The sequence below is a fragment of the Larus michahellis genome, chromosome 3 (assembly GCF_964199755.1).
Source record: "Larus michahellis chromosome 3, bLarMic1.1, whole genome shotgun sequence".
NCBI classification, from domain to species: Eukaryota; Metazoa; Chordata; class Aves; order Charadriiformes; family Laridae; genus Larus; species Larus michahellis.
The window spans coordinates 81,512,973-81,529,459 of NC_133898.1; the positions used below are offsets into that span (position 1 = coordinate 81,512,973).

Below are 16,487 nucleotides of genomic sequence, written 5' to 3' on the forward strand. Positions count from 1 at the left end.
GAACAACTGAAAGGAGACGACACCAACCCAGCTAAAATCTTCCCTTACAGCAGGGATACGGGTGTTTTGCCTTGAGATGTGAAGTGCCAATTCAGAAAAGCCTCTTACCTGCAGAGCTGGAATTAGAGCCCACGAGGGCCAAGGGAGGAGCTGGGATACCCCGGCCACACAGCGTCGGGTAAAGAAAGAGGGATCTCCAATGGGAAAGGGAGCCACTTTCCCCAGACCACTGACAGCATTTTTGGTACCACAGAGCTCCAGGTACTCAGTGGCAATTTACCTTTTAAAAATTAAAAGTTCAGCAAATACTTTTGTTTCATTTTCCCAGCCAAGGAACTATGCGATTAATAGACAAATCACACACTGAATGAAGAGCTGCTCGATCAGCTCAAATATATTGTAAAAAGTAATTACACATGCAAAAATTTCATACAAGCTTCTCAAAAGATAGTATCCAGTATATAAATGCTAGGCTTTACTGGCTTTTATAAAATTAAATTGCCACGCTCTCCAACGTGCTTACTAAAGGCCATGTACGGGGATATTAGAAATATAAAGCTGTACAATCTACACCACAAAAAAAAATAATGACTGATTAAAATGGAGTAATAGTCGCAGCTGGAAGACAGGACTGATGGCTTTGAATTCTGTCAAGAAGTTTTTCTGCCACAGGTTTGAACTCTCTTTCCCAATATAGTTTGTGGTAGTCCCTTAAATCTGTGTCGAGGCTGTAATCCAACGCTACCTCTTCATCTGTAATCAAGGAAAACATCAGCATCAGTTCTGAATAAAAACAGACCCAACCATGTACTTTTTGATCACAGCACGGACAACTTATCAGTTGTGTATGTTGATGGCTTAAAAACAGCTCCATATTTAACTAAGCACCACTGTCTGAGGGACTTCGCTTTAATTGAAGATAAAGGATGTCGAGGTCAGTAAAACAGTGGAAAGGGTATTGCAGGCTCTATTATTTTTACACCTCACAGCTGTAGCTAAACTCTGTCTCCGAGATCAAGCATTTCCTGTGACTGTCTGCCTGGAAACTACTCAGGTTTTAACATTACTGCCAGCAGGTTTGCTAAAGTAAGTAATCAACTCGTCCAACTACAACCATGTTTTGCCCGGCACAAATTGCTTTGCCAGTCTAGTTCGTGAAGACTTTCAAACTGTATCCACTATCATCCTTAAAGAACATGAACCACACTGGTTACTGTATTACTGATGCCCTCCCTTCCTCGCAAACTTCATAAATAACGCGACGCTCTTAATAGAGGCAAGCAATCTTAGGAACGAAAGGAAGCCATCGCTCGTTATTCCCCCTCCATTTTGCCGGGCACAAACCCTTACAGACAAAAGAAATTGGTCTGCAACCAGAAACGTGCTCCTGAATCAGGAATCTACAAACACAACTGATGATGCTGAACGAACGCTTTCATACAGTTTAAGAGAGGATATTTGACTGCCTTTAGGCCAGAAACGGACCTAGAATGAAGATATAATCCTGCACCCAGTGGGCCACCATCGGTTACATAAATAACTCTGTCAGGGAGCTTACTGCGCGTTCACAGCAGGTAAAAGACAACTTGGAGCTGAAGAGAAATTTCAGTTACCCACATTTTGAGTCAAACTTTGTCTAGAAGAGAGACGCTCAAACAGTAACTATTCCCATTTGAAAGAATGCCAAGGTGCCTATGGAGAGCATATGGCCTGAGCTGCAACAGCTATACAGGAGGAGATGACATCGTTCTTGCATGGAGATGGGCTCCATTTCATGGAAAGTTACCACAACTGCTAACGATACTTGACTTCTATGTCACTACAGTGTTTCTAAATTATCAAAATTAAAGAGATGCTGATTGTGAGGTAGATTCCAAAAGGGTTTCTTCTTCTAAAGTCAAGAAGATTGACTTTAGGGGCTTTTTGTAATAAAATAAAGAGAAAAAAATCCCCATATTCTTTCAAGAAGGAAGACATGTCATATCTCTGCAGGAAGAAACCCTGTAATCAGAGATAAAATCCAGCCTCAGACATCAGATCTATATTTGATGGTATCACAGGATAATTTAGGTTGGGCAGGACCTCTGGAGCAGAGCCACCCTAGATGAGGTTGCTCTGGTCCGTGCAGTGTTAAGTACTGAACATCTACGAGGACGGAGACTGCACAGCCAATACTTGACCCCTGCCATGGTGGAAATTTCTTTTTTCGAATACTTAATTGCAACTTTTCTTATTGCAACTTGTGCCCATTAGCTCTTGTCCCATCCAATGGCGCAGTAGCCCAACATAAGTATAATGAATCTCAATAGCAGAGAAGTGGGAAATCGTGAAGAGGAAGATAAGGGATTATGGGTCTTGTTTTCAGGCAGAATTGCTTTGCCTACTCCTGAAATGATTTTTCTACCCAAATTAACTATCTTCTAACACAGAGCAAGAGACATTTCTCCCTTTCAGTGCCTGTGCCCCCCAGAAGTTGATTGAATGTTTATGGAATCACTGAGGTCAGGAATTCCAGCCTAAAAGAACAAGGGTCAGGACCAGTTCAAAAGCTGAAGTGTTGAACCAAAACAGGCGACTTCCCAAAGCGGAATGTGAGTAACAACTGGGGATCAGCGAGGATCAGTGTTCCACATGCAAGCTGTGCATCCTCAGATAATTTAGTTTTCCCACGACCCTCCTCAAAACTAGTGAAATTGGGTACTGGCCAAACAGCATATGAACTGGCTGCAAGCCCAGGAAGAAGACAAGCACGCTGGGTCTGCATGGGATGGGGGAAGCTGAAAACCGGAGTACAGACTCTAGTCTGCAAGGGCTACCCATCCCTGTAACTCTGATAAGAGTCCACGTTTATGGAGATTCCAAAATAACCTTCTCGAATGGGTAGTGGAGCTAAAGGTGAGCAGAAGAAAAGTCTAGGAAAAGAGAGGCAGAAAGAAGATTTCACTAAGTGACCAAACAGAAGAATGTTCTCAAGACAGAGGCTCATCTCCACATACTTCTGAGGAACTGGGGCAAGGCAAAGCTGCTGCCAGGGGCCTGGAAACACCAGCCTCCAGAAGCTCTGAGCCAATAAAGCGACATGCAACTCAAGAGCAGCTGAAAGAAGGCAAACGACGGTGCCATTGGAAAGCAGTGCCACTGTGCCCCAGGCTGCTGGGATCAGGCAGGGAAAAAGAAAAAACAAATGTCACCTTCTGTCCAGCCTTTCTCGGGCCCAACATCTTTTCAGACTATTTCCACTCCCTTTTGGCTCCCTAATATCTTCTGTCATCTTGTGCCAGGTAGAGGAAAGAAAACTAAAGGGGAGGAGGCCAAGCACAGCAGGTGAGGCGAGGTGTCTGCTGTGCCACGCGCCGCTTTTTCCACTTCCTGAGGGCGTGCTGATGCTTAAGTACAGTCCACCGACTGTCGGCAGTTGCCTCCTGCTTCCTGAACGACAGAATCAGAGCAATGACGGTTCAAGGCTGTTACGGGATACAATGGGAGGAGGAAGATGTAGGCCAATATTAACCAGCTGCTATTACTAAAATTTGTTGGCTCTTCACACCAAGAGAAACCAGATCCAATTAACAGGATGCGCTTTTTCTACAGCTACTCTTTTGACTGCAGTGCGAAGAAAGATCACCCTTCTGATTTAATTCTGACATATTTTTAATTAATTGTCATTACAGTTGCATTACAATTGCAATTGTCCACGAAATTCCGGTTCACAAAAGCTGTATTAGTTAATGAGAGTTCCAATTACTACCCAGCCTGCACTCTGCAGTCAAATTAATTGCTGGAATAAGCAGTGTTAAATGCAGAGGAAAAAATAAGTAAGAATCTTCCAAAATAAAGACATATATTCCTTGCTGCATGCCAGAAAATTCAAGGATGATTGTGGCTGTAAAGTTTACGGTTCTGCTGCAGAATGTTAAAAAGCGCATTAATGATCTTGAAACACTGAGTATTTTCAGAAAAATAGATGGAATTACTGCCCACATTAAGATATGCTCTACCATAGCAAGGAATGTGATGCAAGGAATGATTAAAAAATGAATAACAGTAATTCTGCTATAACTGGAAAAAAGTCCTCACAAATCCACTCACTTTTCTGATTGTCTAAAAACAAAAGAGACCGGGGGATCTCACTTTCTATCTGGGTCTGACTAACACGCAGCCTTCACAGCACGCATACAGCTTTAGTAAATTTCCAATTAAAACTAAATCAAAATTAGTTAAGGCTTGCTTCAATTTCATTTACATTTTAAAGATATTTTAGAAATATAATCGCAAATGACCTACCCAAAATAAAATCCTAACCAACGCAGTGCTCATAAAATAAAGGAGGAAAATTAAATATAGTGACTATAGGACTATTACAGAGCAATTACACTCGGTGGAATTCGAAGCAAACATCAACGTGCAGATGAAAAGATCCAACTGGGTAAGCGAATCAGGGTCTTAACATTCACTTGCAGGCACCTTTCAGCCTGTGTTTGTGGAGGCGCACACCCTGCCTAGCTTTAGGGAGCAGGTGAGAAATTGTCAGGATGTTGCCCTGTCCCACAAGGAGATCGTGGTGAGAGAAGAAGGGCGGCCAAGGAACTCTTATCACAAGCAGAAGGCTCGTCCCGTCGCACCACACGGCCCTCCAACTAAGGCGAAAAGCCATATTCCCGCCAGCCCGGTGCTGTGCAGTAATCCCATGCATCAGAGCCGAGCCCCTGCTTCTGTCAGTACCTGCAAGGACCTTTGAGGCCAGAAGGGCCCACATCCAGTGAAAAGGAAGTTTTGTACTGAAGGTCTACGGGACAAGTTGGCTCAAGCAGGCAAAAAGGCAACTGGTGAAAAGCATTAGGGGCACTCGGCGAACTAGACAAACTGGAGTGGGGAGTGACGGCGGCCAATTCCACCTTGGCAATCTGTAAGATCTGAGGGAATGTGCCGAATGGCAATAGACCACTGTGTTGCTGGATAGTCCGTACCGGCCAACCACTTAAAGCCACATGACGGACTTCCCACCCAAACTAACACTGCTTCGATTTTGCTCCTATTTCTCTTATTAAGGAAAAGAGACCAAGATGATGAATCTCACCTAAGAGCGATGTGAGCAGCACCAGCAACGTGTTGGTATCTTCTCCAAAGCATGAGGCCGCACTTGTGATGTTTTCACTGTAGTTCCACAGGGTTTTGCATATCAAACAAGCCAACTGCCAGTCTGCTGGCCCAAAGTCTTGTAAACAGTCAACTAACCTGTCAGTGTCAAACAAAAACAGTGGTTTGCTCCATGTAGGTTTCTCCTAAGCCCTTCAAAATCTGGCAGTCTAGAAGTGTATGCTGACTCCATGAAAGTTTGCAGGAAAATTCTATGTTAATAAGCTTAAGATCCTACTTTCTTCCTCAGTAACTCCCCCCTTTTCATTTAGTCTACTTCCCTAATGATGTGAACATGCCTTTTGTCTATACATCTACGCGTATGCCTGCCTGCATCTGTCCATCCCCTATAGCTTTTTAACCCAACTGACCAATTTCAAATCACGTACATCACAAATGTAGCCATCTCAAAGACACTAAAATTCCATGACAATCTGTCCCAAATCTGTGGCTACCACTAGAGCAGCAAAGATTGCAATGCGAGCCAAACCTTACCAGGCACCAATAATTCATCTGCAAAAGATGGTATGAATGCAGAAAAAGCTTCAGTCAGAATATCCAGCTTATCGTGCATCAGAGGATCTGACCAGAAGACAAATCCAAAGGAATTTGCTCCTTTCATGACTCACAGAATTACCTCTTACATTCAGTGAAGTCTGACTGTTTTGCAGATCTCACCCCTTCCTGCATTTCCTCAGCCTGCACTCCCAACGGACTCCTCTCAGAAATGCCAGTTTTACAAAGAACCATTAGGTTCTTGACCTTTCTCCCAATCTCACTTCCTTGCAGATACCAAAACACAGGCTAGATCATAAGCAGGACTCGGAAATTAAGCTATAACTTTTCTGCCTGCACCAGCTGACACACAGTATCTATCCAGAGTTCCCATTACCAAACAGCAGCGTTCACAAGCCCTGGGGCAGCAGAAAGTAAATGCTGTTTTTCACCTGCAGGTGACCTCCGTAATAGTAATCCTTCACCGCTGTTCTCTTCCCCGGCCCTGTGACCCCCTCTTTCCCTTACTTCTCCACTTCACTGTGAGATTTATAAGCTGGTGATTAGTAAAGGGAACGCAGGAGAAGTACTACATTCAGGTATGGCTGAAAATAGCAGTAATTGAAAAGCAATCAAAAGGAGGTTTGCTTTTTTTCTCTCCTCTCTGAAGGCAGTCATTGTGGAAGACCAGGAGGCATCTAATGAAAAGCCAAAAGAACTTGCCCTAATTTTTTGAAGTTTAACTCCCTGATGAGACTAATTCCATGTTTTATTAGGGCCACTATATATTGGTACATAACCTCATTTCCAAAAATCCACAGAGCTAGTTTGGCACAGTGAGGATGACCTCCTTAACAATCACTTGCAAACTCTCTAGATTTATTCCGTACTGTTACTGTTTTTCCTTCCTTCTTCACGAATTTTCCGACAGAGCACAGAAAATTCTATATTCTGTATAATTCTATATTCTACAGAATGTTCTATATTCTATATAAAAGAAATTTCTAACGTTTATTATTCAATTTCCCTGTAACTTATTCTTCTTTTCAGCTTTATATTTTGTAAGTTAACTAGAACATGGGAAGGAAGGATGAGCAGACTATGCATTGTTTACACTGTATAAAAAAGTAATTACACAATGTATGAACAGGAAAGCATTTCAAAGTTAGGCATATTGTTTCATAAACGTGGCTTGTATCAACTGCTTTAACAAGCACAGGAACGCGACCTTTCATGTTGTTCCAATTAAGCTGGATCTGCTATCATCTGTACATCAAAGCCGCAAGTGAGGCATCCACAGCGGTATTTCAAGAACTAATACCATTTACAATATAAGCACCTTAAACTTGAACTCTCAGAGAGAGGAAACTCAGGAGCTATGCTCTCCCGAGCATGGCTACATCAGACAGTTTCCCTACAGTACTGAGTAGTTACAAAAATCGCAAGAGACCACGTGGGATGTCACAGTTCCTGAAGTAACCTTCACACCTACCACGGGTACACATTAATGGTGCCTGTTAACTGTAGCCCGCATAGGATCCAGTTAAGTCAAACATAAGCAGCTACTGCAAAGCCATGCCTTAGTTGCTTTGCTGTACAGTACTCTCCTCTGCTGTATATATTGGGAGGATCTTTGGAAGTTTATTCCATGGTTTTGGGCTCTGCAGTACGCTAACCACTCTAACACTTTTGCAAAAAACATACGACAGAATATGAAAGGCTCTTTCTTGAAGAACATTAGATGCTGAATATCTATTAAGTATTTATCCTTATTACCAGCTATTGGCCCAGTAAAAGAGAAGAGAATCTGATTGAAACTCAGTCTAAACTACTCAAAATTGTCTTTTTTTTGTAAGCATAATCAGGAACTTACTTTCCAATTCCTCCTTCTTCCATCAGAAGAGCTCGTTTGTTCTTATCTACTGTGAGATTGAGCAGAACTCCACAGGCAGAAAAACAGACATCTTGGTTCTTGGCGTCAAGCAAAGCAATCATGAACTTGTATACTGGATTGTAAAGAAGGAAACAATATTATTGGGAAGATGGACTTATCATGCAGGTGGCACTACAAGATACTTATTAAATGTGTATACTTAGAAAGCAGTCAAATGCAGGATACCCTACCCCAAAATTTAACCTTGTAGCATATTACTGTGACATTTGCAGAGTAGGCACACGACCCAGAGTAACAGCCATTATTACGTCATGCTGAACACCAGTTTTCTTCAAGCAACGCATACAAAATTCTAGTTATAAAAATACACCAAAGTAATGTGAAAATCCAACCAGAAGAGGTTAAGTCGAGCAAACTGAATTACAGCTTATTTCTTAAGAGCATCACCCTCCTCTCAGTTGCATGGTCGGCAGAAACCGCTAGGATTTGGCATTTGGCACTCAGAGAGGGAAGTTCTTACCTCCATGAGTGGCGGGGTTGCCCTAGACTGCACCAAGTCCAGCTGGAACTGCTGCAGCCTGGGGCTCCTGCGGGAGACGGGCGAGAAGCAGAGGCTGGACGTGCAGCATCTCGCAGCACATGCTGCTGCTGAGCTCAGCAGGCAGTGGAAGGCAACCCCGGCGAGGGAGTCAGGCTTGCCTAATGGAGAGGCAGCCCTTAGCTCTTCTTCCTGAGCTTGGCACACCGACACCACGGTCTCTCCCAGGTGGGTCCTTTGACTGAGTTTCTGTCCTTTGACTGAGACAGCTCATCAGCAACCAGTTGAGTGTCAGTTATCCCTTTGCGGATACCTTCTCCCCCAAAAGCGGTGGTATGCCCACCCTTGAAAAGAAGGGGTCGTATATTATGGCATATCACCTCGCTTTCAGCACTGAGAGGTAGCTACAAAAAATGTACAGTCAACTGGTGTTTAATTAAACTTATGACACACTTTCTATGGATAGCAAGAAGTTGCCGTTTTTCCCAAAGCTCTTTAGACACCCAAAGCAAAAGGACTTGAGAAGACTTGTATCCTACTTCACCCAGAGGCAAACAGGAGGTCTCTGTGTTGAGGCAGTCAAACATCTTCAATGCATGCTACAAAGTGCTAACAAGCTGTTGAACATGGGAATCAAAAATCTGTGATAATGAAGCTAAATGGGAATTTAGCTGGATTTTTATTTTATATCATATCACTACTAACCTGTAGGATTTGGAAAAACTGAAAGAGTGAAGGGAAATTTCAGAATTAAGAGCTTTAGGAAAAACAGGGGGTTTGTAGTATTTTTCTTTGTGAAGGCACCATGGCATGTTTTTCCTGCTCCAATATTTCTGTTTTAATGAAACTGAAATAAAACCGTATTTACAATGATAACTCTCGGATTCTAACATTTGCCTAACTTGCAAAACATCAGAGAATACTGCTTCCACCCTTTAACTAAGACAGCTTATTAACAATCTTTTTAGAACTATGGACATTTAAAAACAGGACTCCTACAAATGCAAAAGTAACTCACTCTTCTTCTGCATGATGAAGTCACAGATCTCATGATACTGGGAAAGATTGCCAAAGACTCTGACAGCCTCTACAACTCCATCCATATTGTTGCTCATTAACAGCTTTAAAAGCACTATTGGTTTGCAGAGAAACGAAATAAAAACAATTACTTGTATACCACAAACATGTGCTTGGCTTTTTATCCATAAATATCAGAATACAAGCAGCAACGGCAATAAATGTAATATATGGGAACAGTTGTCTATCTGCCTGGTTGCAGTGAAGGGGTTGAGGTGATGGTAGAACAAGAGATAAATTGTGCAGGGCTTTGAAGATGAGACAAAGAGCTCCAACATGGGGCTAAATGCAAAGGAACAAATGAGGAGTTACGAAGATAGTCTAAGCACAGTTGTAATAATGGGAGCCAGTTTTGCTATACCGTTTTGAGTGGGCTCATGTGAAAATGCAGGAAGACAAAGAAGAAACAAATGTTGTAATATATAAGAAAAGTGATTTAGATCCTGAACAGATGGTCTTATGGTGGGATGTCTCCTAAAACTCACATTATTTTCTGACATTAGCTCTATTTTCCCTCAGTGCTGCTATAACAAGCAAACACAATTTCTCTGAACAGCTACTTAATATTGCCCCTGGTCCAAAGTATTTACTTGCTTGCTGCTTTTCTGCTTAGCGGTTTCACATACAATTAGCGTGTAACTTCAGGGGACAGAATGAGACCTTCTACATGATGGTAACTCTTCCTAGGAAATGCTGGTTTTCCGTGCACGGCAAAGGAGTGACGTTACAGAAGTTACATTTATCGATCCTCTGTGAGAATGAAGTGAACCACTGAAATCAGTCCATCATATAAAGGACTCAAATCAGTCAACCCTTCTACCACAGAAAAGTGAGAGAAAGAAATATAGAAAAGAGGTTGGCTTCTTTCCCATTACTTCCATTTTTGAATGGTCCAATACTGAACATGCTTTGAACTTGTCTTAAGCAGACATCTGACATCATTATTTTTTGTCATCGGGATCCACCACTTGTACCAAACAGCAAGTATTCTCAAAATGTCTCCTGGAGGAGGAAGCCTGCTGGCCTTCCATCAAAAGGTCTCCTCCCTCCTCAGTTCAGGCAGAGGAAAGGTGATGGGACTGGTTCCACATGCTAACCATGTTTTTAACAGGAGAGGGAGAGCAGATGGGAGAGACAGAGAAGTCATTTGTTTCCACATTTCTCTGACCACCAGTAAGAGACAGCTGGCTTATGGGTGATAAAACGACTTGTGCCAGAACAGCAGAACTGTTACCTAGAGAGATGATGTCTACCAGTCAGGGCACTAGGTTGACAGCCAGAATATTATTTTCTACTCCCCATTCTACCTGTTGTGCCAACTTCAAGCTCCATCTCTCCTCCATGTCTTGTCTGTTTAGACAGAAACGTATGCAAGACAGACTATCTGTCTTTTGTATAACACTAACACAATGAGTCCCAGAACTCAGATGCAGTTTCCTACACATCACTAAAATGCGATTTGTCCATACTGTCAGAGGGGAGAGAATCACACAACTCCTATACTGCCAATGGGTTTATAAGCCAGAAACAGACATAAATCAGATTTTGCAAGTTTATAGGGTACTAAGAAGAAAAAAAAAAAAAAAAACTTTGTTACCATACTGCAATTAGAAGTAAAAAGCAACATGATTATTTTGGCTCCGGTATATATGTGGATTTTGAACAAGTCTGGCAAAAATTGCTAAACAGAAAACAATATGGCAAATTCCTTTTGGGAGGAAAAGAAGAGGTTTTGTCAGCCACCTAACTATTTTCACATGAGTCACAGAACTATGTTCCAAAAGAATGAGAAAACATTATGGGAAGAATTTAGTCCTATGAACTTTCTATTCCTGCAATATACCACAAAACATTATCAGTGTCTTTATTTTCTGTAGTGTTAAAATATAGCATGAATAACTTCCACTTTCAGAAAGCTATACAAAAAGTACTAGTTTAAAAGTCCTTACTTTCAGCAATGTGTAGCTTCTTGTCTTGAACAGCAGAACTCTTCATTTTGTAGTAGGATAAGTTGTTGATTGTTGTTGCAGCATTGATGACCAACTCCTCACAGTCATCAACTGACTTGCATTCTGGTAGTAAAAAAACACAAAGACGTATGTGGATACGCACACGCACATGAGTCTAACTTAGCAGTGCATTATATCTCAGAAGAAAATTGAATCATAGTTGACATGGCCACTATTACAAACAACTATTCTGTTTTTCAGTAATACGGCAGAAGCTAACAGGAACAGCTGATCCAAAAATGGCAATACAAAAATCACTCTTTCCAACTCTTCTACGAAGGCAACATGGTTTAAAATCTAGTTAGTTAAGACATTTTACAGATCCTATTTGCTGTTTTAAGATGGAACCGAGGAGAATACACATGCAGAAATAGGCCTGCGTGATAGACAAATACCAAGGTCTACTATACTGAAACGAAAAATGGGGAAAAAAAGGGGAAAGAAAAAAAAAAAAAAAGACTTCTTCAACAATATTTGAAAGATTCTCTCTCTTAATGCTCCTGACAGAATGTTAAGCACTGTAAAATTACACCAGGAAGTCTGAAAGCTGCATATACCGATTTATCTGAGGTTTCTGGCCTCAGAAACCAAGAGTGAAGGAAATAAAAGAGGTGTAAATTCACAGGGAGAGAGAACATTTTGTAGTAAAATAATTGATACAGTGCCCAGGAAGAGGGGAGAGTGGCAGGGAGAAGCTTTGAGGCTCAAAAGCGCTTACACAATGATTGAGACAATTCCAACCCAGGAGGCTCCTACAGGGCTTAGGACAGTACAGATGAAGTTGTGAGTCTGCCTTCTCGAATCCCCCATGGCTGGTGGCTAAGGCTCATAAGCTAACATATAATCAGGTTGATTGTCTTTACATAATATTTAATGTTCTCATCACACACTAAAATATACTGAGTTCTTTGAGCCGGATCTTGTCACTGCTAAACTCTGTTATGGGGAGAAAGACTGCACAGTCCTAGTCTGTAATCAGATTTACAGAGATCAGTAAGTGGTAAAGGAACTGGAGTTCTAAGCCTGCGTTTGGAGGGAAAGGGACGCTCTCTTCTACCTGAAATAAATAAGGTTGGAAATCTGAAAAAGAAGAAAAATAAGAGCAAGTTTTTCAAGGAAGCTGAAAGTTAAGGGTGCAGAGAAAAAGAATACTTAATCCAGAACAGTCACAAAACCTGCAAAGCTTAAAAAACCCCACCACCAAACACATGTATGCAGCACCTGATAAGAACAGACTTCCCTTAAATATGAACCCTCAGTGAGACGTAAAATAAAATGTTTCCTTATCCTTAATGATCATATCTGCAAATCTTATCACTTAATGAAACACTTCTACAACGTCTTTCCCCAGACGTTAAAATGTCAGTACCAAAGCAGCAATGCTTCCACTGTCTCAAACGGGCATTCTAGATAAAACAGTTTATGAACATCAGCAGATTGGCTTTGTTATTTTAGCAATGGAACCGATTTAGTTACGGCTCAACCTAGATAAGAAGGTCAAGTAGAAAAATTCTAAACTCTCCTTACAGACTGAAGAAAGATAACACACACACCAGATTTTATTACCTAGTACTGTAACAAGTAATTCTACAATACGATGGGCAGCTGCCAGAGCTGCTCCTACACTGGGATGAATGGAGAGATTGGCCAGCACTCTTATCAGTTTTATCAGAACATCTTCTGCTTCTGAAGGATGCTTTGGGTGGTTTTTATCTTCCCTTCCTCTTTCATGGTACCGTTTCTGTGCATTCAAATCAAGTTCGTGGTAGGTTTGGAATAATGATATCAAGGTGTTAACACTTCCTCTTTCTTTAAAAAATTGCTCACGGGCCTGGTTATTCTTTTCTGTTAAATTACCAAGAATGAAGATGATACGGATAACCAAATCCTGCAATAAAATAAATAAACCATATTACATGGAAAATATCAGAATCTATTAGCTGCTTAAAAAGAAGATAATACTTAATTTGCTTCACAATTCAGTTAATAGCAGGTCCAGAACAACTGAAGGAATGCCAAATACAGCAACTAGAAATAATTTTTTATGCTACTATTTTTCATAGCACCATTTACGGAAGAAATCAAAAACAACTGACAGAACTAGTATAGCATTGGGGTAATATGGGATATACTTAGTATAGGTCATCTATTTTTACCAAGCCCACAGTAATCTGAAAACATCTTAAAACAGCACTTTATATAACTAGAATAATCATACGGGCCAAAGCTTACTAATCTTGCAAGTAAACAAATGTCAGTTGTGATGGCCAAAGTCGACCACATTCTCTTCTTCTCTAGGACTGCTATCCATCGTAGAGATTAAACTCCTTCCCCTTGATTTTTTACTGTTAAATCCACGTTATTTCTCACTTATTTCCTTGTTAAGTCCAATTACTTCACGATAGCCGAATTATTTGTTCCAGATTTTTACCAGAAATGTAATGTAAACTAACTAGTCTGTTATTGCCCTGTTTCTCCTCTTTCTCCTTTTAAAGACAGGTGTCATACAGCCTTGCCATCCTATGTAATTTTTCAAGAATCCCAGAGACATTATCCCTTTCTGTCCTTTTGTAAACACCAAAGGGTAAATTTCATCAGGCCTAGCTGGTTTGAAGACACTCAAATATGCTCCAGCTCATTTTTTAGTGATAAAAGAACTCAGGCTGAAGTACAGATTAATCATTTGAAGTACAGATCAATCATTTGATCATACTTAACCTTTTCAGAAAAAGAACCAAATAAAGGCATTCCACACTTCATTATTCACAGTGGCATCTGTCAATAATTCTCATCTTCTTCTGAACACTGCAGCAATTATTTCCTTATTGCCTTTTCACTATTAAGGTACTATAGGAAGTTTTCTTGTTTCTTTTTATGTCCCTTTCTAGTTGCATCTCATTTTGTGCTCTGGTGGGGTTCTTTTCTGATTTTGGTTTTATGTGTTCTTGCTACCCTTTTATTCTTATCATTGCTAAGTGAGACCTACTTTCTATTTTTATACTGTATCTTGAGATCTTGTGATTTAACCAAGTTGCTCTCTTACAGCACTTTTTATCCCTGCCCTTCAGTGGGATATAGATATAGAATTACATCTCTTGTTGCTTCATTTTGGACATACTGAGAAACAGCCTTTGTTTTTTTGCAAGACTAGTGGATCCTAACTGAATGGCATTCAACAACATCCCCATCTTTTTCTTATCCACCTGTATGGAAGAAGAAAAAAATAAATTCTGTAAGTCTGAACTAACCAAAGTATAAACTAATTAAAACACTTGCCTCTGCCATTTGCATCAAAACCTATTAATTTCCAAAAAAAAAAAGTCCACTGCTTTATCTTAGCAGTACAGGTAAAGCAACGGCATTTCTTCAAGTACAGCACGGCCATCTACCCCGAGCTGCTCAACTGCTGTACTGGCACTAACCTAGACTTTTGCTAAACAATTTATATGCTGTTTTTCTTCAAATATAAAAGTTATATTCACAGATATTCTAATCCTTCCTGGTATTAATAATGTAAGTTAACCAGGCACAGTCCAACTTGTTAAATTACACATACTAATACTGAAGGAAAAAAGATGTGCAAGCAGCAAATCCTTCTTTCACACATGCCTTCATCAATAAGTTTCAGGTCTTAAGCCTGTGCCACAAGACATTGACAATAACATCCTCTTAGGGTCAGGAAGATGAATGCTATCCCTGAATATGACAAGCAGGCAGTCTCCTAAGTGAGGAATAGGTTCTCGTAGCCATGTATTTAATACGATCACTCTGTAGGACCCACTTCCACTTTTTTTTTAACTAGGCATCCTATTTTTGCTAGCATCTAAATGTCATCAAGACAAATTTTTATGAACATTTATGACTAACCACTAAGAGCTTTCACCTTTGCTGGCACAACCCCCAATTCACAAAGGCTGTAAGAATTTGAAACAAACAACTGATGAATCAGAAGAGAGAAGTGAAAAAAAGCAGGCAGTCTAGTTTGACTCGTTTATATTGACTTTCTAATTTTGGTCAAAACAGTATCAGCCCAGCAACAGCTCTACCCAATCAGAAAACAGACAAACAGGTACCGTACAGCAATCAACTGATATTTTGAGAAGTGTGATCTCAACTGTGCTTTCCACCTACAGGCTAGCAAAACAAACTTATAAAATACTTCTTTTTAGCTACGCGCATCCGGTTTTAATAGCGTATTACTGAAGTTTCATTACCTTCCAGTGACAATTTAAGTAGCAGAGTCAAAGAGAAAAGCTGGTACAACTTCTCCTGAGTAGTATAATACCCAAGGGTTTGTATTATTTTTGGCTATATTTCTTTAAATGCTCATAGAGTAAGCACTGCAAAAGAAGCACCAACTTAGAATTGCTGTGTAAAGAAATACATGTAGAGATGAATGACATTTTGAAACTTCTTGCAAGACTAAACCTGTACAAGGCCCATGGGCCTTTCTGTACATAACAAAAAAATCAGTATAATAAATGAGATTATTACGGTTTACTTATCAGTAGGAAAGAAAAACCAATTAGGTCAGTATTTTCTAACTAAACCGAGATAACTAATGGAGGGGAGTCCATTCTAGAGTTTGTACACGCTGGCCAAGTACCTGTTGTTAGTCTATTTGGCATCTGGACTCTCAGAAGGGAAGGGGTAGTATGAAAAGAAATTCAGATGCCAGCAGCTGGGTTCCTATTGAATCTCCAGCTGTAAATGAAATGTGTTTTACATGTTACACAAACTTCAACGGAGGTAGTCAAAATTCTACCACCTTCCCAGCACCATGAACTGCTTCCTAGATTTGAACTGCTTTTCCTAGATTAAAGGATGGTCTACTAACAGAAATGTCTTCCATGTGCAGATTCTATTTATAGGAAAACTTGCTAATGATCTGACCTTTGTCATTGATAAATTAATTTGTTAATTTTGGGTGGGTTTTTAACTCTAATCATTCTTTTAGCTCTTTTCAGAGCTGTTCCCAAGCTTTCGTCATCTTTTGTAGAAATGAATACCAAATAAAGAAGACAAAATATTTTAGTGACAGTTGCTGTCAGACCAAGCAGTAATACCTTCTTATTATTCTTATTTGATATTCTAACATTTACCTATCTAGTAATTACATCCACTCTCTTGTATCTTTTGATACACCAGAACAGCAGGTTTCTATATGATATATGCCACTGAAGGCTGGTTGAGGACAAACTCTGAGCTCTACGTTCTGGATCATTTTATATTCAGAGTACATATCACGTATTCTGCACCTTCCTTACCGCTTTTGCCTTTTCTTTCAGACAAAAATCACAACCAAAGTATTAGGAAGATGGAAATACACTATCAGCTC

The 16,487-nt window shown here is 40.4% G+C and overlaps 1 protein-coding gene across 6 annotated transcripts in view; it reads right to left on the bottom strand.

The window, feature by feature from the left end:
* Window positions 1–359: 359 nt before the first annotated feature.
* The window catches only part of ARMC2 (armadillo repeat containing 2), a 64,974-nt gene continuing 48,846 nt past the window's right edge, over window positions 360–16,487 (bottom strand). For 5 of the 6 annotated variants that reach the window (XM_074580977.1, XM_074580976.1, XM_074580974.1 and 2 more), the window contains 6 exons: window positions 12,716–13,037; window positions 11,090–11,212; window positions 9,082–9,195; window positions 7,505–7,637; window positions 5,078–5,235; window positions 360–753 (listed from right to left, as the gene is read on the bottom strand). In XM_074580977.1, the coding sequence (XP_074437078.1) occupies window positions 596–753; window positions 5,078–5,235; window positions 7,505–7,637; window positions 9,082–9,195; window positions 11,090–11,212; window positions 12,716–13,037 (1,008 nt within the window). In that variant the 3' untranslated portion in view covers window positions 360–595. The remainder of the gene's footprint in view (window positions 754–5,077; window positions 5,236–7,504; window positions 7,638–9,081; window positions 9,196–11,089; window positions 11,213–12,715; window positions 13,038–16,487) is intronic. The other variant, XM_074580979.1, reaches the window with a different exon arrangement.